This window comes from Falco biarmicus, chromosome 9, assembly GCF_023638135.1.
Source record: "Falco biarmicus isolate bFalBia1 chromosome 9, bFalBia1.pri, whole genome shotgun sequence".
NCBI classification, from domain to species: Eukaryota; Metazoa; Chordata; class Aves; order Falconiformes; family Falconidae; genus Falco; species Falco biarmicus.
This window is the reverse complement of record NC_079296.1, coordinates 52,040,799-52,063,304: the sequence shown is the minus strand read 5'-3', so window position 1 is coordinate 52,063,304 and position 22,506 is coordinate 52,040,799. Positions and strand designations below refer to the sequence as shown.

Genomic DNA, 22,506 nt, shown 5'->3' with positions numbered 1-22,506 from the left:
CTCAGGACAGACCGGTCCCTCCGAGGGGAAAGAATTCATCCCCTGTTCATCCCATCTTCTTAGATAACAAGGCTGGATAGGAAATATTCTCTGGAAGAGATGATTATTTTTTTCTTGTGAGTCTATTTAAAACAGATGACAAGCTCATACCCCAGAACCAGTTCTTCCAACAGGCTGCGTTAGGTGTCAAGAATCTGGTCTAACTTTTAGATGAAGTTTATGTAGAGTTAACCAAGATAAATCCTACCTTTTGTCTTACTGCCGTCTGTGAGCGCGTGGTGGAAATGAACCGTATGTGCCAGACATGTTTGTGTAAGTGCACTGGCCCCCAAGCTGGACGGGGCTGGACTGGGGATCAGCAGCTCTGCGCTGTACATATGGATGCACCTAGTGCTGCGATGCAAGCACAGCACAGCTGTTTTCAATAAAAGCAAGTCTCCCTCTCCCCCTCCAAAGTTAAACGCACATTTGCTGAGAAAATCTGAGAACTGCCCCTGCTCTGCCAAACTATCCAGTCTAACAGGGTGTTTGCAAGCACTGGGAGACTCAGCTCTGCCTGCTTGGATTAATTATTGATGACCTGCATGGCTTTGCCAAATGACCTTACTCAATTCAGTAGAAAATAATCTTAAACGCTCCTGAGAAAGAATTTGGACATAACTGTTTTCTTTGTGCATATATACAAGCAGATGTGCATCATAAATGCAACTGATGCATTAGCTATTAATGGGACTTAATATTACACAAGGATGGGAAAGATTAATTTCAAGGGCTGAATCTGAAGCTCAGTGGCGCTCAGGCATCTTACTCTGTGAGGCACTTCGAAAGACCTTAACTGAGAGAACATGTCACTGCCTTCCTTTAATACATTGCTTACAGAATTCATATGAAACATGTAAAATCAATGCCGGCTTCTGCATTTGCAAAGCACTGCATGGAGATTTAAGTCTCAGAACTCTGGTAGATCCAGATACTAGCAAGAAAGGAGCTTTGCAGCTTATAAAAGAAAGAAGTCTTAATTCAAGATGTCAAATGCTGTTTGGAGAAGTTTAATTTAAATAGTATTAGGCCAAATTTGCACTGATAATGTAACCCTCTAAATAAGACCCTCAAAGATACAGCACGAAAAGACTGTTTCTCACCAAACAAGAATGTGAGCTACCCTAAGGAGCATAATGTTTGTCTTCAGATGGTGCTCGCTGAATCGGTCCTAATTTGAAATGAGAATGAAACTATGAGATATCTGTGCCACTCCCAGGAAACCCAAGCAGACACACGCACGCAGCCAGCTCCCCTTCCAAAGGGCAGGAACAGCCAACTCACACACGTGTTGGGAACCAGTGCCTCCCTGCTCCAAAACCTTTCTCATGTGAGAAGCCAAAAAAGCACCTACGCTGGAAAATTAAGGCACACTCTACATCTTTGGCTTCCAAGTTGCTCAGCCTGGAGAAGGCAATGACGCAGTCGCACAGCCACCCTGGCACAGCAGGACCTCTCCGCAGGGTCTCTGTTTGACCTCTCCTCCTCCCAGAGCAGACAGGAGTATTACATCCAACCTCCCTCCGCTCCAGGATGTCAGGAACCCACCTGTTTCTAAACACGCTCATGCTATTAACTGACACAACGAACAGCAATACGTATTTGCACTAACCAGCAAGAGTTCAGCCTAAGCCTGAGTCAGTGCACGACTTAGGACTTCTGGAAGGGCTCAGAGCATGCAGAGTCCACCCAAATAACTCAGGCATGCTCGTCAGAAACTTCTGCCCCTTCTCAGGCAGAAACTTTGCTACAGTTATTCCAAATTATGGCTCATTTGCTTAAGCCACTCTGTAAATGAGATTTTCATAATCTTCTCCTTGGATGTCTGCCTGCCTTGGCTTCCACGACCACAGTGCCAAGGAGATGAGACTTAATTTGCCTAGGAAATATTTCTACCAATACCTGCACACCTATAGGCGTTTCCATACAGCACCATTTGCATTCAATGAGCTTTTGGACAAGGGAGTATCCTTTCCTACCTGCATGGCGCCTACAGCAATGCAGCCTTCACTTGGTGATGTTGAGCTTCTACTACAATATAATTTTCTTCTTTTAAGTAACACATTTCCATGGATTATTCTGAACCCTTCCCAGCCCCTGCCAGTGGCTGTTATAAAAGCTGGGATTGCGTCAGCAAGGAAAACAGCTCTGTGCACATCACCCAGACAGCAGCTCCTTCTGGTCCTCTGGCATCCGACTCCCCAAAGGTGGCAGCCCACAGAGCTATTTATTTTCCATAGCCTGCGTCAGCTGCTTGAAGCTGATCAGCAGCTTTGCTTTTTGCTTTGTTTCAGCAATGAGAAAACCAGGCCCACCTGGCAGCTGAGCAGGTAATGAAGTAATCCTTGTACCGTGTGCCCGCAGCCTCTGGGCTACCGTATGGGGCCGCAGTGGAGCGAGCACCTAAATCCAACAGAAAACAATACAGTCCTGTACGGACCAGCAACAGGAAGCCCACAGATTCCTTTTCCTTTTTTCATTGGCGATGGAGATCTTAGGCTAGGCAACCTCTCTCCAGAGAGATGCAGGATGTCCTCCGTTGATTATGTTCACAAAGATGGGAAGCTGTTCAAAGAATGATGACATGCTGCATTTACGGACCATGCTTCATCCAAGTATCTCGAGCTCTTCGGAAGCACGGCAGGAAACGTGCAGCACCGCTGCCCTGGGAGCACGCTGACTGCAGCTGCGCAGGGAGGCAGCAGGGACACCGCAGCATCTTCCTCCTCCTCCCGGTTCTCTTCCACCTGGTCCTCACATCAGGCAGGACACGGGAGGGAGCAAGCTACCTAGCACATTTTTCAAGGTGTCAAACCACATCTATGTTTGCGCTTAAGAATGGATTACGGAAAGTATGCTAAGCTAACATTGTTAGTGTAAGGATTAAATCCTCAGTGCTGCTGGCGCTCAGCCCTCCGCCTGGACCAGGAAAATAGTCCAAGGTTTATACCCACTTCCTTCCAGCTCTGAGTTACAGCTCCTCAGCCGGAGGCTGCTGGTGTGTCCGACTTGCCCTGTGCTACAGCACCCACCCAGGGCAGGGTCAGCGTGGACCCCTGGTCCCACCAAAGTCTTCCAAGAGTTTTGGCGAACGCCCAGTCCAGGTCAAGTTAACAGGGATTTTGCTCTACGTTGTCAAATAAATAATCCCAAATTTGAAACAACTGACTGATCGATACTCGGGTTTGAGCAGTAAAGCATCTGGGACGCTTGGTTTCAGCTCGGGGTGTTGCAGCCCGTAAGCTCGGCACAGGCAGGGTCTGCATACTGTGCCGGACCTGCACAGCCTCCCAGCGCCGCCTTCTCCACCGATCCCCAGCCGCCACTTTCATAAATATAATGGCTAAAAAATACTCCACATATAAAAAATTATAAAAAAATAATGGCCACCTCCACACAGCTTCTTTAAATTAGGTTGCGTGGGACTGACTAGATACCTCCCATGGCAGTTTACTGCGGGCCGTTACACGTGCAAACCATGGCCTGAAACCACAAATCCGACATTACTAGATCTGTACCACAAGAACCACGGCACCAGGCACCGCTGCTGCCACCACTTTGTCCCCAGACCCTGCCACACCCACCCTTGTAAGGCTAAGATGGTTTCTGAGCCAGTTTGTCACCAGCTCCAAGACCGAGCAGCCAACGATCAGGCTGTGCAGGGTGCGCAGAAGAGCTGGGAAGGGAAAGGGGAGCCCTGGGAGAATGACTCCACCTCCAGTGCAAGGCACCAGCCGAGATTTTTCTATTGCAGGTATCTGACCTCTCCCAAGGGAAAACTGAAAGAGCCTGCAGGTCCTGAGAGCACAGAACTGCATTTCTAATGATGCCCTCAAAGCACCAGCAAGGCCATTGCAGCAGCTCAGTTCCCACCTGCTTAGGGACGGTACTTGGTGTTTCTTAGGATCAGGTCGAACTGGGTACCTTTCTTAAATATTAAATCAATAAAAAAGACTTCCAGGTTTAAAACAGAGGAGGAGAAGACCCAAATAAACAAGAACAGCAGCATGGAGACTGCTTAACTTTCTTGCTATCTGCAATATTTGCTTTTATCTGAGCGTTTCTGTTGAGACTAGTTTCCTCCCTTTGCATCAGCTTCAAGTGGAGAGTAATCCTTCAGAGAACGGAAGGCACATAATACTGGTTTTAGCTGTGGACCAGCTGCTTCTGTAACCCAGCCCGGCCTGAAATGAAGTTTATTTACATAGCATGCTTGATACCTTTGAGAAAATCTACTGCTTAACATCCTTCAAAGGATCACTTTGTACTGGAGGTGGAACAGCCAAGAAGACGGTATTCTCTGCACAGATTGCTAAATTCTTGCAAGGCATCTTAGGGTGGAGATATTTGTCTACAAAGGTAAAAACAACCCAACAAACCCAATCCTTTCAAATTGCATTCAAGACAGCACAGGGCAATCTGTGAAGAGTGAATCAATCCTTTCTGCTGTTTGCTCCCAGTCTACAACAAAGCAGTAGCTTGAAATGCAAGCTTGGTGTGTGCGCTGTGTGGGTATATAAATATAATAAAGACATTTTTGCAACAAACCACTCAAGCCCTTGTGTGGAAAGGGCTTTACTAGATCGTAAAGAGAGAGGCTTCATCTTCATTAAGTAAAACATTGAAGGAAATGTTCTAACTTACGGCAATATACATTAATGCTCAGCAATGTAAGGGGTTTAATTGCCTGTTGCTTTCCCACCATAAATTACTACCTGCAGCTAATGGAAAACCTTCCTCCAGACCTGTTTATGCACCTTACTCCTATTTCATACATTTGCACTGGATGGAAACAGCAAGGCAGCCTGGAGTTGTCCAAAGTCCATACAAACGGGCATGTCTTGGGAAAGCAACGAACGTATAAGGATATTGCATGTGTCTGGCATAAGCTGTTTGAGTAGCTCACTACATATACAAGACTCTGCAGATTTTATGACCGCATATATCTGAATTTAATAATTAGCCAGTACAGGTTTAAAATGTCCTGTAGTGACCTAATACAACAGTGGGACAGGACAAACCCTCCTTGTTTGCAGCTGAGCAATATCCACATCCAAATACACGCACAAAAATTTTTTGATCCCACGCGCAAGGCGTGCATTTCCTCCAACCTTCAAACCCCACCTGCGTCTCCTTTCTACATCCTCTCGCATTTTATAACATCGCTTTAAAAAAGCGCCTGAGAAGATACCCGTGTGCCCCCGGAACAGCTATAGCCTGGTGCCTAAGGGGAGGCACTGGTGGGAGCATGCTTTCCTCCACAGTCCCTCGAAGCTCGAGCCCTGACTCCTAACCAAGCCCAGCGGCCAGCTTTGCTGCTCTGTAAAGTCGGGTGTGAAATCCTCTTACGGGTCACAAGAGCGAGTAAATCCCAAGAAAGAGCGCCAACTCCAACTCAGGCTGAAGAATCTCAGCATGAAGAAAAAGCACCGAAAAAAAGCTACCTAGGCGTCCCTCTGCTGCAAAACCTAACAAAATATTGATTCAGCTTTCAAAGAGGAGGCTAAAACCCGCAGGCTGTGCAAATCCTAAAACCCACAGGTCTGGCAGCTGCCACCCACATGATCCTTCGCTTCGGTTATGCTTCAAGAAGTCGTTTTCCAACCTTCCCTTACGGAGATCTAAAACTCTGAGATAAAAACAAAGTAAAAACATCTACATCTTAAAATAGCCCTCTGAAGTCACCAGGAGGATAAGCTGGGTTTTCTCCAACATTTAGGAGGTCTCTTGGTTACTTTGGGTATTCTGGCACAAGAATATTTTCCTGTCCTCTGCATCTTCCCTCATTCTTTTGCTACCAGACCCCCTTTTTTAGACTTCCCAGTTTATCATGCTAAAACAAACTCAAGGCTGATGTGGACTTCAGGCTTCCACAAGTTGCTCTGAGCACAGAGGTCCTGACACTTCTCCCCCGAGCAGCACTGGGCTGCCGTGCCGGGGTGCCCCATGGGTGTGTATTTGCCACATGCCTGTACTCAGAGCCCTGGATTTTTAGATAACGTGCTTTCGATACACACCCTGATACGATTTGGTTAGTAGTTACCTGTACTTGATTATTCACTAAGTAAAACCAGAGAAGCTCCCGAGGCACTGCGAGCAAGGACACCGGGGCAGGCTCCTTCTGCTTCCCACCTGATGGGATCCACGGGAAGTAACACCCATGAAGAGAGGTTATTTACTGGAGAAAAAGCTGGGTGGATGGCAACCAGGTTAATACGAGGCAGCCTTAAAATCTTACACAACAAACAAGGAAGCAAAAAAACCCAAAGGAAAAACCAGGTGTGTGGCTTGGGAGGGCAGCTGTCTCTGTTGTGCGTCTGGTTTTAACTACAGTTATAAACAACGTGGGACATTCGGCAAAATTGAAATTACAAAACATAACTACGGATAATTGCTAGAGGCAAATCGACAAACTCTGACTTTGAATGGCATGTGCCTGAGTCCTGGCTCCAGGGACTTCAACGTATTTCCTAACTCTGAAAGCCACTTGTCCAGCCTCTAGAAGTAAAATGATGTTTGCTCAAAGACTTTTATCTTCTGCCTAGGACTCAGCACTTCAGAAAAGCTTTCCATCCAGCCTGTGACCACTCACAGTTTCTGAAGCTAACTCTGCCTGCATCACCGTAATCTGATTTTAACTTGCCAGCCTCTGCGGCTAGTGGTAGCTTGTATCCTATAGCAGTCTTTCACGTGTCAGCATACTGACTTCAGACAAAGCCTTTTTGTGCTTTTGCAGCTAACCCAGCAAATACCACTCAGGGAAGGCTGAAGCTCTGGAAATTCCAAGAGACCAGATAATATGGAAAAGGGCCTGAAAAATGTTTAACACTTATGCAGAGTAAACTGGTGTTCTCCGATCATTATCAGCAGTTCATCTTAAATACTATGGTGAAATCCGGCCCTACTGAAAATTATTTCTGATGAAGACAAGCTTTTATTTCAATGTTCAACCATGCTGCCATTCACACACATGATTTTAAAAACAGCTGTTTTCTCCCCAAGAAAGGGCACTGCCTTCTTTGGGGGTGGGAAAAACATCAACAGAGTGATCCCTCCATCGCCGTGTAGCTAAAGCAACCCAGCTCACTTGTTCTCCAAGCCTGGTGGGCTTCCAGAGGACAACGCAAGGGAAACCCACCCACGTGATAAGCCCTGATAAGGCTGTGAAACGCAAGCGCAGCTGTGAGCTGGAAGCGGCGGGGAGCCAGCCCCGAGCTCAAGCCCCAGCAGCGCCGCGGCCAGGGTCCCCCCGCAGGGCTGCCAGGACCCGGGTACCCAAACCAGCCTCCCCCAGCCCACCCGCACCCACAGCCCGCGCACAGGGGCTGTCCTACGCAGGGACCATCCCATCCTCCTGAAGGCTGTCCTCCACACGGCTGCTGCCCCTAGACTGTCAGCATGATGAAAAACAGGTAGAAAAACGAATGTCTGGCACTTTCCTAAGCTAAATTCAATTAGTCCCCGCCAACAGCAGCCAATACATGTACAGAGACCTTGTACAGGTCTTGTACAAGACAGACCTTGTACTGTCTTTTCAGTTGGCTATAATCTTGAGACATTTACGTTAACTTTCCAGCACCATGCCATCACCATGCATTACTTCACAGGAGGAGTAAAACACTATTTAAGCTGGTCCACAGATATTCGTAGACAGCTGATGCCCTGGCATACTGGCCGAGGCAGGCTTCATAGGCTGGCAGCAACAATTTCACTTGGGATAATGGGGCAGGTGACTTGAAGGAGGAAGAAAAATTACCCATCGGAGAGATGCAGAAATGCAAGGAGACATTTGGACCCGGGTTTCACCGTTCTGAATCTGGGAGGTGCTATTTAGATACAAACCCAGACCAACAAGCCAGAATCCAACCACTTTCCCAACGGATTAATTAAGGCATCCTCCTCCCAGCCCCCATTCAGAAATATCTGGCTGGAAACTAAGTAACAGCAACTGTTTACCCCATTAAAGCTATGCAGTAAGAAAGGACAGCCTCCTAGAGCTTCCCACAAATTCAGGCAAGATAAACATCTTTGTTTCAAAGCATGAGCCTCTCCAGTTTTACTGACAGAGACAGAAAGCGTCAGAGAATGGGAGCAGCTCAATTCAGCCTCTGATTAGCAATTAAACACTTCGAGAGGGGCAAGCCTCTGGGCAGCAATGTCCTCCCCATTGATTCATAGAAAACCTTCTCACATAAATTAGCCATCCCCGTGATTTTAATGCTCGGGTATGCCCTTGACAAAGGAGCCCTCACAGGGCTCTGCGCAGCCAGCGGCTCCAGCCTCGCCTGCTTGGCAATCTGGCAGGGGTCCAGCGGGCTGCGGATAGAGCCCTGCTGCCCCCCGGCCACACATGTGCCCTCCCATAGGAACGAGCCCTTGTGGTCGCCCGTGCAGCCCCAACGCTCCGGGGAGCCTCCTGGGTGCCCTCCTGAACGCCACGCTGCATCGGGCTCTGTCCCTTTGCTGTGAACTTGCTCGCGCAAAGAGCAAACGTGCCCTGTTTTCGCAAGCAGGGGAGACGCGCGGGGCCGCGGTGGATGCCTCCGAGCTCCCCGGCTTCCTTACGCACCGCGGGCTGGGATCCAGCCCCACATGCCCCCGGGGAGCGACACCCACCTCAGCCAGCAAGGCTGTGAGTTACGCTGGCGGACAGAGGTGAGATCAGAATCGGGCACGTTCTACATGAAAGGTACTACATAAAACCAAAGGGCTATTCACGTCACCGGCCCATCTCCCTAATTAAAAGCTGCGAGACTCGGAGCTCGCTCTGAGCGAGCGATCAATCCTCCCGACACAATGTGCCCGCAGAGACGTTTGCAGAACACGTCTGACGCTGCCCAAGGCTTTGTTTCCCCTGCACCTCCTTCCCCGAGCATAAAAGGCTGCAATTGAAAAGTCCTGGTCCTCAGAGGGAGTGCTGGTTTTTATCAGATGGTAATGATGAGTACATCATGAAATCATTTAATAGTTCTCATTAAATGCATTGCTGGAGAGCAGGCCTGATTTATGAACAGTATGCCGTGGGTATAAATAAGCTGCACTTTGCTTGTAACACAGCTGGTCAAGAAAATTAATGTTTTGTTTTCCATAACCTTTGTACTCTCCCTTCCTCTGCTACTATGGCAAAGCTCGAGGCGTGTAACTTGATCGTGCTTGGGAAGAGGACACATGGCCGAATGCCTCGCGCGGGCTCGACCCACGGCGGAGCAGCAGGCTCCCGGACACGGCCCTGCGCTCCAGCGCTCCCAGAGCCACCGCCCGTACACGTGGATATACCTCCCCATGTCAAAGCACAACCCCAAAGTGCTCGCACGCCGACTTGCCTCTTGCATTTGTGCTGGAAGTGCTGCTGGAACAGCGTATCCTGCTAAGTTCAGGTCCAAGAAATACTGATATATTTAGCACAGCTGCGTAACTTTCCATCTTTAAAAGCCCAGTACTCCTTTCTCTGTCCTGCCCAAAAGCCACTCAAACCAGACGAACATCCATCTTCAGAAGAAACACGAGGCCATTGCCACACAGGACAGTGGCCAGAGACACTTTTTAATGCTTGTATTAACCACGACACCTAATCCTAAGCAAAGAGTTCATCAGTTGCATAATGTTTTTTTTTTTCAAAAGACCTTTTAGTGCGCTGTGCATGTGATTGAGCACAGGGAAAACGGCACTTCCAGGGTAGACAGATGCTGAGGAGGCTTAGGAGAGAGTCAATTTAAACAAGGACAGAGAGAAGGGCTTTGCAATCATATGGTTCGCATCTGGAATTTACAGGCATGATAATTTTATAACCCTCTCCTGACGGTTTTGAAGCAATGCAATAGCTTCGCTCACTTTCCAGCCTAAGCGATGTTTCATCGCTGCTGCAGGGACAGGGCGGCAAGAAACATCCTCGTGCATCTGACAACTTTATGCGACCCTGAGACTGCACACCGTGTTGTAAAAAAGGGAGTGGGAAGCAGGCAGAGGCAGTGATGTGCACGCGGGCACTTGTATTTCATGGGTATTAAAACACGAAGTCTTAAAATCAAAGAGGAAGACCCAGTTTTAGTTTACTTCTGCTCACAGCAAGTCCCTTTATATCTCATTCAGAGACCTGTTTGGTTACTTTTATGGTATATATGAGGCTTTCCTCATAAAAGCCACTTTCTAGTGACATTATGTATTTCTTTTCTGGTTGAAACCAAGAAACCTCTTACTCAACCAACCGTTTTTCATGTGCACATAATACACGAGGCTGTAAAATCGCTGCAAGAAGGGATTCTCAGGCAGAAGGACTTGAAGCACTGCAACAGCCAAGAACAAAACAATGTGAAAATCACCTCCAACCATAGCAGGAAATGTGGAAAAGATTAATCTCTTTTAAGACTAGGATTTTTACATTTCCACATAGCCCCAGCATGGTCACAGCTGTGTGCGTATTCCAGGCACCAACTCTGTGTGTGGACTCCCAGTCTGCCTAAAACCAAACCTTAGCTATCATCAAGGCTAGTTCAGCCGTATATTTGGAATCTAAATCCCAAGAAATTAAGAGCATTTCCTCAGCAGGCAATACAGCTTTTGGCAACTGCTCCTGAGTTTTAAACATTTGAAAGTAATTGCTAATGCACAAAGAAACTGGAATTGAGGAGAATTTTCCCCAGGTCGAGGAGCAGCGTTGGTCTCCGCTCCAACAGCTATTGAAGTCGGTCTCAGCCCAACGTGCCCCGCACAGATGTCGGCACCAACCCCGAAACATGGGTACACACAGGTACGTATCTGCATTAGCATCTATGTTACTTATTTTGCCTGTCTGTTTCTCCGTAGATGGAAGAAAATTCATATTCAATTACCTCCCTTTCCAATGATACATAAAGCAGGAAGGCAACTTGTTTCAACAGGAAAAATTTACTGGACTAATTTATAGGGTATATTTATTCGTAAGACAAATTTTTGCTAGGCCTGGTGATGGATTAAGACAGATCTGACCTAAAGGCTTTGGCTCTTCTCTCCTACTAGTTCTTGTCTCAATAATTAAGAGGGATTTAATTATTTCTTAGAATGTAGTTATGCAAAAATATATCAGTTTTGCAGAGGTCATTAACTCCAGGGTTTCCCCTGAGCTGCAGTGACTCCACGGTTGATCTTGAGTTGATGCCGGCTCCAAATCTCATTTTTCCTGGTATGAACCTGTGTTTCCTATTGCCGCTGTAAGGGTTTATGAGAGAGGCTGGGAAGGAACGGAGGACACGGAAACCCACTCGTGCCTCTGACATCAGCTGGTGCGCGACCTCACGTACGTCACTTCGCCTTTCCCTGTGTTGGACTCCCCAGCTGAAGCATGAGGCTAACAACACCGAGCAACTTCTGCGAGCACTTTGATAGTTCATTATGGAAAAGTCAGGCACAGAAGAGTGAGGTGTTTCCAGTCCCTTCAAGATTAAGCGCGGATAAGATTCAGCGCGATGGATGAATCTGTGGCCAAGCCCTAAAGCAGGGGCCGGAGGATGGGTCGGTCACAAACTGTTTGGGACAAGGCCCTGGCCAGCTGGGAGTTGTGAACGGGTTTTGGCATCAACCTCAAGAACATCAGAGCTTCACCTTCCACGTCACAGCGCCTCATCTATAAACCAGAAATAGCGGGATTTCTGTCTTTCCATTCCCTCTCCTCGGCACAGATATCGTGTTCTGCAGGCACAGACTGTGTCGTACCTACACCGTTAAACTCAGTTCTGGTAGGAACCTGGAGGAATTACTGAAAGGCAATGAAATAATCCTACAGGCGACAAGACCAGCAATAAGAGGAAGAAGAGTGGGAGAGCAGGAGGGAGAAGTAGTTTGTGGATCAGCACCGAGCCCTTTCAGGCAGGAGCAGTCGCCCGCGAGGCAGAGCGCACGCACAATTTCAGTGATAAATTTGTCCATAAAGTATGGACCAAACTCTGGTCTCTGCCAGCCGTGAGCAGCTTCCTTTGGCTTGAGTGGGAACCAGTCCCACACAGCTGAGAGCAGGATTTGTCTCTCTATGTGTAATGTCCTGCGCATCAACAGAAGAGGAAGGAAGAAACCTCTCAGATCATCATCATCATCGACGTGATCTTGGCCTTTCTAACCCTGACGCCAAGCACAGAACTGATGGAACACCCTACAGCTGATCTCAGCCTCGTGAATGGATTTTCACCAGCATAAATGTGGAAATTTGTGTGCTTGTGTGCAAGGACGTCCCCTGCATAGTTTCTACTAAATGTGTACAAGGAAGCAAGGGCCCTGCTTTCCTTCCAGCGCACCAAGTCTGTGGCGAGGGAAGCCGTACCCCATGCACTAACGGCACGGCCCCCTGCAGCAGTCGTGGCAGCCTCATGGCAGACACCGCAACCAAAATCTGATGACTTGTGTTTGGCACACAATGATACCTTTGTGACCTTGCGCTAACCACATACTGCAATTTCAACATGTATAAAGCAGAGCAAAAATACCCTGCCTTAAACCACCGGAGACCTGGGCATGAAAAGCAGTGCACTGACGGAAGCATGCTCCGAGTATCACCTAAGCGTACTCCAAGTTCCTTTTCCTACCTAGACATCATTTGCACGTACTCTTGAGGCTCCAGCATGCTTTCGAGATGTCTGAAGTGTCAGGATTACAGTCACACAAACCACTCTCCTTCCTTCTGGTTCACCTGCTCCTGTGCAAACCCCATGGCCAGCAACAAATTGGTGAGTTCCCCCTGGACAGGGGCATGGGAGCAGCTACTCCTGAGAGCAAGTACTTAGAGTCATTGCCCCCAAGGAACTGAGTCGCTGCCAGGAATTAAAGGTAGCCAGTCGTTCCTTGCTTACTGTAAATACTTTGCAGCCAGTAATTACAGCCAATTTCAATCCTCCACCCTGGAAAAAGCTCGGTGTTCCTAAGGCAGGGGCAATCAAACTGTTAGTGACTGCTTCTTCCGACACCTCCAGCTTCCCTTTGGAGTCCTTCAGGATATCCCCTTCCTCCAGCCTCCAAAGGACCACGACCAACAGCCCGACAGTCCCTGAGGGAGGTGGTGGCTTTGGCCAAGAAGAGATGTTCAACCCATACTCGAACAGGCCAAGCCTCCTCCTGCCCAAGCAACTGAATCACAAGAAGCAGCCATCTCATAAAGAGTTAAAACGAAGAGTTCTGCTAACACTTAAGCGTTACAAATCTTTTCAGTTAAAATAAATTATTCAGGAGATGTCATCCTCCCATCAGCACCATCTGAGCTACATTTTTAATAGCTCTGTGCGCTGAACACGTTCTGTCATAATATCAGTGATACCAAGGCTGCGAGACGAAGGAGGGGGAAATGCAAGCACGCGACGGAACATGAAAGACTGAGCTGTTTTCTCTTAATGGCCATGAAACACGTGCTGCCCAAGGCAGAGGAGAGATCAGTGGTGTCGGCTACACTGCAGAGGAGTAAAACAAACAGAAAGAACTCACTGACTTCAGGAATTGCAGGAGCCTCTTTGTTTTCCCTCAAAACCACTATGCTGCTCGATGGATAATTCACCCACCACCTTCCACTGTCTCAGGTCTCACTTACTGTGACTCCACCAGATTTTTCCAGACATAAGATGGAATCAGGATCCATCCTCACGGTTGCATGGATATATATAACTAAACAATGAAGAGTCTTCTGCTCCGTATCGCTAGGAATAATAAAAAAGGGAGCATTTCTGTGCCCCAGATGTTAAAAAAATCATCTGTCTGCCCACCAACCCATGTATTCGTTTATTTGCCCAATTCACATACCACATACACAAAACAAATGCAACCGAACACATTTACAAGCAACTAGAGGGAAGCAGATCTGAGCATCACATATAGGAGAACGTTGCATCAGTTCAGTGCCTGCGATGCCCAAATTGCCCATATGCCTACAGCACGGACAATGACTATGATGCTACTCCAGGACGTGGTGATGAAAGTCTTGCTTGCACTTGTAAACACGCTCTCTGCTCTGAGAAGCACGCAATACAGGGAAGAGACTGCTCCAGCCCCACGGCTTAAACTGTCTTTCGTGGCCAAGCCACTCTCCCCGCTCAGTGTGGGTGAAGAACAAGAGTAAAGGACCTCTGATGGAGGCAACTTGTAATCTTTCCTTTGGGCTCTGCAGAGCTCCTGCACACCCCAGTCACGTCCACCTGGCCAAACCTTCCTCCCTCCCATCCCTGTTTCGGCCCCAGAACATGGAGCAGAGGACCAGGTTACCCACAGGGAAGCTGTCTGGGGCAAGGTAAGCCCTAGAGAAGGGCCTCTTGTCCTACCAGTCAAGGGAAACTGGCTGTTGTGGAGTGACTCCAGATTTTCATGCTTCTTGCTTCCGAGTAGGAAAACAATTTTGCCCTTAGTGTTTTCTGCCGGCAGCTTCACCTGGTTCAGGTTTTCATCGAGTGAGAAGGAGACACAATGCGTAACTGCAAGACTCTTGCAAATCAAAGGATAGAAAAGAGATGGGGGTATGGGAGATTCTCAGCCTCCTCCAGCAGCACTGGTGTCAAGACTTACGAATGGACATGTCAAAACCCAACTTCTGAGAAGCCACCCACCACCTGTGTCCTCTCTTGTCTTACAGACGGGAACAGCCGCCGACACAAAGGGTAGGGCAGCTCCGTAGGTCTGGTTTGCTCTCAGGTGTAACTCAATAAGGTTAACTGAGGATGTTTTGCTAACTGGTGGTTCTCTTAAGACAGACTAAGAAGAGATGCTGTCCAGGCCAACAAGGCAGCATACAAAGGACGGAAGAAAGAACCAAGATTTGGCAGGGGTTATGGAAAAATGTAGACTTTTGTTCGTTGCTCAGAAGTAAACATGACTACGAGGTGTGAAAGTGCTCTGGATGCCTGCAAACACTCCCACTATTCACCCTGGCATCTCCTCGGGACTCGAAAACATTCTGCAAAGCAAAAAAATGCTGCGGTCAGTTATGAGTGGGCTCAATGACTGAATAGCTAGCAAAGAAAACCCATACATGCCCAGGCTGGAATGAAGAAAATTCAAATGCAAATATGCTAAAGTATCACTTGCAGAATTCAAGTCCCCTGGGGAGCAGCAGAATGAGTCTTTGCCAGCGCGGTGGTTTCTGGGGGTTAAACATGTGCCCAAAGGAGAACCCAGTGACGCCAGCAACCCCAGGGCGCGCAGCGAGGGCACCGAAGGCTGAACGTGCAGCTGCGCCACGAGCCCAGAGACAACAACGCTCTCCACCATGCACAACAGAGAACAGCAGCACCCTGCAATAAAGCCAGAAGTCCATCACTTTTTCCATTTTGATTTATGCCTGTTTCCTCAGCTGTAAAATAGCTTAAATCCACTCACCTATGGCAGATAGGTTTCATCTGCCATGGCTCTGTTATCTCATAAACCTGGCTGCAAGGAGGACGAGCCGGCCCTGCGGTCAGTGACAGCACACTGTAAAGGACAATCAGCGTCCTGGAGAGATGCCGTCCAACACCAATCGATCATCCGGACCAGAGCCCAGAGGATGCAAGTGGGGGCTGAATCAGCTATTGTGTGGCTGCACCTACGGGGGGACATTTGGTGGAATAAGGGTAACAAGGGAAACAGGAAGCCCAGGCCTGTTTGCCCAAGGACAGTGATTATAATAGTCCCTATCTTTACAGTATACAATGGACGTTCCTGCGAGACTGTCACGTGCCACGAGAAGGAACATCTGGAGAAATAGCTTTCTTTGGATACCTGGGAGGGTGAGGAACCCTCATCTCCTCAAGTGTGAGGTGAGCAGAGCACCAGGATGGAGAAGCAGAGCAAGGGTGAGGATGGGTGGGAGTGGGGAGAGGCAGCTTCCAGTTCTGGCAGTGATGCTGCTCGAGGTATCAGGGAAGTCACTTCCCTTCCGTGCCTCCCACTTGCCCTGTGGAAAAATAGTTTGTTATCTGACATGCAAGAAATAAATACCGATCTTTTCCAGAAGTACTGCATAGTGGATCAGTACCAAGATCTACCACAAAGAATTAATTCTGTGCAGGACCTGGTTTGGGTTATGGTTATGGTACCTCCGGCAGCAGGAGTTGTGCCCTTTTAAAGGAAATTTCTGCCAAGGATAAAACTAAGCCTCTGCACTACCGATCCCCTCGGGGAAAGCATATTTCTGGGTGCCCTCCAGAAAGCTGTTCCTTTGCCTTGTTGCATTACTGCCCATCCGCTGCAGCAGTCCCACTTGTTCCCTGGGAGGCTGAAGACAGTTCCGGGTATTTCCAGACCTGGTCTGTGTTAACACAGGCAGTGGAGGAAAAAAAATCCAACCAGAGCACAGCAGCCAGAGGTTCAAAAATGCAGTGACCTTGTGAACACTGAGGGCAAGCCCAACCCAGAGCAGTCTGTTTTGTTTGGAGACACCCTGGCAGTGGCTGCATTAAGAATGCATGGCCTCTAATGTGGAACATGTGTTTGGTGAGAATGGTAACGCACCTGAGCAGGAAAGCTGGGGCCATTGAGCCTCCTTCCCTCTTTCAGCAGCCTCAGAATTGCTTTCTGGTTTATGGCTTTCAGGGTGTGAGCACGATCAAGCAGGTAGGCTGGGAGGTGCAGGGGTCTTATCCGGCCATCTGTCCCCAGAAAGCACGCGTCAGAAATAAAAAGGATGGGTGGAAAATGACCGACATTTCAGCGGCGGGATCGGAAACACCAGCAAAGCTGGGACCAGGTCCAAGCTGGTGCCCTCTCTGGCCGAGCCCTGGTTTTGATTTAAACCCCTAAAATCAGTCACTGCTAACCCCCTGGGTACTCTCTCAGGGCAGATTTTTTGTATTATATGAAACACGCCGACCCACATCAAGCATCCCATGGGATGGCTATAGCAGCGGCTGGGAGTGGGGGCCACTGAGGGTCCCCAGCAGAGAGGGGTCCCTGAGCCCTGCCCAGGGACACCCAGACCTGGGTGACTGCTCCACAACCCCAGGAGATCTGGGGGTAAAGCCAGCCCAGCTATATCCCGCTCCTGCCCCTGCCCAGGAAGCTAACCTTGCGCAGAGCCCTTCTGCTGGGGAGCAGGGAAAGCGATGCTTCGCTTCAGGTGCCTGCCCAGCGCGAGGCTACGACGTGGGAAGGGTTAAGGTAACCACAGTCCCAGGCTTGTTTACCCTGCACATTAGAGAGGGGTAGTTTGCTGTGAACACACTGATCAATATCTCCCAGCTGCCAGTTTAATCAGGATTAAGTGAGCAGCTATTAATTTTGCTCTTTTCCAACAACCTTTAGCCACCGTGTGAAAACGTTGCCTCTATCACAAACAAATTAACCTCGGTATCATCTATCCAGACATTTTAAAGGGACTTAGAAAAAGAAAACTCCAAACCAAAATGCTAACAAGAAGGGCCAAGACCAATAATCTGGCTTTAATTAGAAGTTTTCCAGCGAGCGGAGCAGGACGAAGCAGCGGTGGGGGTGTTTGCTCAGAGCTTGCCCGGCACACGGAGCCAGGTGTCAAGATGAAGGCTGGATGGACAGCTGCAAAGCCACCTTTGAAGTCTTCAGGCGTGCAACCACACAGCACCAGGCAGGAGTGGGGAGCAGCAACCAGGTCCCCATCACCCTTTCCCCACCCGTGGGGGCTCCAAGGCCAATGTCAGAGCAGTGCCAGAGAGCAGAGACACCTCCCGGGTCTGCAGGGTTGTGGCCGCATGCAGAGGTGTCACCACAGCAGGCGAGGTTTGACTCCTCAAGCACGCTGATTTACTGCTAACGAGGCAAATCCTGCAGCCCTCAAGCATCCACCCCTCCCAGCAAATTTCAGGAAGTATTTTAACATGCCGACTGGCACAGTTTGCGGCTCACCCACAGGCACTGAATATTTATATATGTGCAAATGGCTTCACTTCTGAGACGCATCCACCTTTGGCGAGAGGTGGCAGGCAGCCACCCGGCACGGCGTGCAGCTCCGCATACAAACACACTGAAGTAATTCAGTTTGGACTGCACCGGAGCTCTTTGGGATTGAACTCCCCAGGCTAGAGATGACAGATGCTTGCAGATCCACGAACAAATGACCACAGCACAACAGCTCTGAAGAGCCAGCTTCTGTTGTTTTGTCTGCTTTGCCTTAAAAAGTCTCTTATTCTCATCCACGGGGTGAATCATGGAGGAAGAGGACACGTCCTAGGAAGAAGGGAAGCAGGACACGCAGAAGCCCGGCTCTGAGCTTTGCAAAAGCTCTTTCTCTCAGCTGTTCTGCCCATCGCAAAGGCACCAGAAGTTCTCTGAAGAAAGGACAACAGACGGGGCTGGACTTTCTTTCCAAGCTTCCTCTGAAATCACACTTGGCAGAGCAGCCCCGGCCTGTTGAAAGAGCATGGGAACGTGCGTGGCAAGAGCTGCTCTCAGGTTGGAGCTCTTTTGGCTTTTCTAAGCCATCTGGGCTCTGATTTAGCTTGCGGAATAAGGTCCTGTCGGTCCCAAATGAAAAGTCAGCTCCTAACCCAAGGGTTCAGCTTGGGGTCAGTGGCGGAGGAGCAGCTGAAGAACTCGCTCCTAATCCCCCTGGTTAATGGCAGCGGGGAAAGGCCTTTGCCACCACAAAGGAAAACTCACCTGACCGCTTCCCACTCCCCAGACCCCCCAGTTCCGCCACCTCATCTAGCTGGAAAATTTCTGCAACTGTTTCCCATCTGCTGGAAAAGGAGCAAGAGACCCAGTGCAGGCAGAGCTCAGGTGGCTGATGAGTTTCCCAGCACTGGGTTATGCAGCCCTTCTCCTGGCCAGCAGAGCAAGGGGATGTTTCAAACCCTGGTGCCCTCCATCTGACCCTGAAGTCCTACATGGATTAAGTTTCTCACCACCATGCCCAAGTGCAAACTACCATGCGTGCCACCATGCCCAAGCGACAATGGTCAGCAGCCTCAGACCAAAGGACCCTAGTGCAAACACCATCTCCCGCAAATCCCTCGTCCTTTAGGTAGCTCCAAAGCTTTGTGAGACGCATGGACATCTCCCTCTCTCCTTTCTCCATGAGGACCCAGAGGGGTCCCTGAAGAAGGGAAAAATTTTGACCACGTCTCGCCCACGGGTGAGAATCCTGTCCTCTTGGTTACGCTCCGTAAGCCACAAAGACACGGCCACAGGGTGGGGAAGGGTGTCACGCTCGGTAACAAGTCTCTGCAGAGCAAACCTCAGCAGCCTTTCATTGCAGGGCTGTTTCCTTCCACTCTGGTCCGCACAAACCATCTATGAATTGCAAAGCGACACCCAGCTCCAACTAACAGCTGCGTGGCACCGGGCCTGCCCCCTCCCCACTTCTGTCAGGAACTATGGCGATATAAATTAAAGTGCAGAGCCGCTGTTCAGATTGGGCCAAATGAAGCCACATTTGGGCCAGCAGAGCAGCGATTTGAGGGAGGCTGCCATGTAGCAGGTTCAGATAGCACTGAAGGCCCAGCCAACTCCACCGTGGGGGGCTACAAGCTTGGGGTGCCAGGTAGGATCGTGGATAAAATTATGCTCTCCCAAAACTGGATATAATCCAGGTGACAGCCATTACCCAGTGCTGCCGCTGGGAACGTTCAAATAAGACTCTGCCTTCTTTCTTTCAAGATGTTAGAGAGTTTTACAAACATTAGGGAACTCAATCTCTCGGCACTCCCAGGGTGCAATATAAACAGGCTGGGATACCCACCAAGGCAGGTTTAAAAATCCCAACAACTCTTTCATTTGCTTTACTGAAAGGGAAACTGAGGCCCCGAGGGAGCCAAGCCAACGTTTCCTCATTTGGATGCCTGATGTTAGGCAACTCATCCGCATGAAGAAATCATTTACAATTTTTACTTTTTTTTTTTTTTTTTTTTTTATCAGATTAAAGTATTACAAGGTTGATCCCCTTCCAGACAGCTTGGTTGGCTGCATTATGTTTCAGTGCTTGGATTTTCCCCACAAAAAACACCACCGGTATATTGCAGAAATTCGACCGTACGCCTGCATGTGCTTACACACACAGAGCCTTGAAAACGGCAACACCAAATCAGTATTTCCCACAAAAACAAAAAATTCCCTTTGAATATTGAAGCTGTTTTATAAAATATATACTTACTACTGCATAATTAAAAAAGCCTCTGCAACTTTAATGCATATTGCCCTTGATCATGTAGAAGCAAGAAAGAACAAAATCATTAGGAGCTAAATTATTATAGTAGCCTGTTATCATAGTGTAATCTTATTAAAGAAAATTCATGCTGGTGTAGCCTCTTACCTTCGCCGCTTACAGAAGAACCATGTGGTGTATTTCTGAGTGCACAGAGATAATAAAATTATAGTGAATTATGCAGCCTACATATGGAAAAAGAAGTGTAATTCTGTTCCTCTGAGGAGGGATGCTGATTTTTCTCAGGGAGGCAAAACCAGCACTACTCAGTTACTAAGCATAAAGGGACTATTCATTATTATCTGCAGACAAGCGATTCTGGAGAAGATCTAGGGGCTGCCAGAGCAAAAAGGCACAGCTTGCTGCTGTGGCTTGGCCAACAGCCAGTGCCGCTTGCTGGGCTTCAACAGCATCCATCACGCCGCTCGGTGTGGGTGCCTGCACCTGCCCACCCAACCACGCGTGGAGCCCTGTGCCACCGACCCGGGGCACCACCGCGCGTACCCCGACACGGCAGCGCCGGCCGGCACTCGTGATGCTCTCCCTCTGCTCAGCCCTTCCCCGTGCAGCCAGTCCCAAGCTGATGAAAAGCTGCGGTGCATCGCTGGGAGAGCTCCCTCCCTGTGAACGTCCCTGCAATGGATCCTGCTCGGCTGATGGCACTACTCGAGTTCAGCGCCGTTGTGAACTCGTGTTCATTGGCAGGGAGGACAGTGGCCGCTGCTCTGGCTTCCCCACGGCTCAGCGCCTGGCCGTGGCTGTCCCTGTGAGCTCTGGCTGCGCGCTGCCAGGATGCTGCACTGAAGTGGGGCACGGAAATCCCACCTGGCCCAGGGTAATGATGAGGGCAAAAGATGCCACAAGAGCCCAGGCATAACAGAAGGCCAAAGCAAGCTGTCCGCAGATGGAGCGGGGAGCAGACCTGGCCCTACAGCTCCGCTTTCCACCAAAAAATCATCGTGCACGCCTGGCCAGAGCTGACCACACTGGCATGGTCTGGACCAGCCCATGGCGATGCTCATCCAGCCCTGTTCAGCTCAGCGAGCTGTTTGAGGAGATGACAGGCCACACCGTGAAGACCTCTGCATTTTGTGTCTTTGGGCCAGCTACTCTCTTTCCTAACCAACCTCTACAAATGGAGTTCGGCTGGTCACGAGTTAGGGACGCACAACAGAGAGCCTGTAACCTGATTTAAGCACCAGCAGCGCAAGAGAGAGAGGCCTCACTTCCCTCATCACCTGCTGTGAAGGACAGGCACACAATTAAAAGTTTTCTGTAAATGTTAATTACAGTGGACTTACTTAGCTAATGACCAATTGATCTTTTGATTGTATTACGTTTAGAAGTGTAATGAACTTAACTGAATTATGGATTACAATCTTGTTCTAATTAAAACAAAAACGTGTAATATATATTAGCCATCAGAAAGGGTTTTCATGGCTGTTTGGGGTCAAATCGTTGAAAATATTAATGTGTTGTCTAAAGCCTGCAGCACTTAATTAGATTCTTCATCCAAGTGGAATTCATGTTACTTCAAACGATGCATCCAGGTAAGATCTTCTTGTGCACTTAGAAACAGCTAGAATATAGATCTGGCCCGTTACTTCCATGCTAGCCCTCCTCTGCCCTCTAGTTACAAACCCTGACTTCCTCCGGCCCCTCCGATCCAGTGGCTTGGGGAAGAGGTCAGGAGAGCTTATACTGCTGAACCACTCGGTGCAGATGCATTTTGCATCTCACCACAGGAAGAGCTGTACCATTTGCTACCCTGCTGCTGCGCACCAAGAGTAGAGCAGGGAGGTCGTCATTATCTTGCAACAGATGGATAACAAACACCACACATTGCTATCAGCAGCCGCGGGGAAAAGGTGTTTAGCATTCATACCCCACTAGTGGCCAAGCGAAGCTCTGCTCAGAAAAGTAAAGCAGAGCTCAAGAGACCACAGGGTTGAATGCCAGGAGTGCTGGAGGTCAAGGCTGAGGGAAGAAGAGCTTGCATCTCTTGCCTGCGCCGTGCTACAGCTCCGCCTCTCGCCTTTGCAGCCCCAGGAGGAACTGACCTACTTTAATCCAACATTTTGATGCCAAATGAAGAGGGGACTGGAAACAGGACATTCTCCCTGGAAAGTGCTGGACTTAATTTCTTCCACTCCTTTGGCAGCACCTGTTTCTGCACTTCTTTAAGACTAAACACACAGTCCTTTCCTTTTTTTCTGGATGCTGCCTGAGGCAGGAGAAAGCCATTTGCTCCACGTGACTTCTCCACCCAGCTCCTACAAGATTCTGCAAAGTCAAAAAGCCGCTGCTCCTGAGGCCTCTGCAATCTTCCAAAAAATATTTTAAAATAACTATGATCCCTTTTCTCCCAGCCATGA

At 48.9% G+C, this 22,506-nt stretch overlaps 1 protein-coding gene across 5 annotated transcripts in view; it reads right to left on the bottom strand.

The window, feature by feature from the left end:
- The window catches only part of LHPP (phospholysine phosphohistidine inorganic pyrophosphate phosphatase), a 90,745-nt gene that overhangs the window by 11,019 nt on the left and 57,220 nt on the right, over positions 1-22,506 (bottom strand). The window contains exon 7 of one of the 5 annotated variants that reach the window (XR_008823899.1): positions 16,471-16,607. The exons of 3 other annotated variants lie outside the window; for them this stretch is intronic. Coding sequence is in view for 1 of the 2 variants with exons in the window: in XM_056351881.1 (XP_056207856.1) it covers positions 18,312-18,336 (25 nt within the window). In the remaining variant the exon portion in view is untranslated. Of the gene's footprint in view, positions 1-16,470; positions 16,608-17,373; positions 18,337-22,506 lie in introns of those variants that run through there. One more of the 5 variants, XM_056351881.1, reaches the window with a different exon arrangement.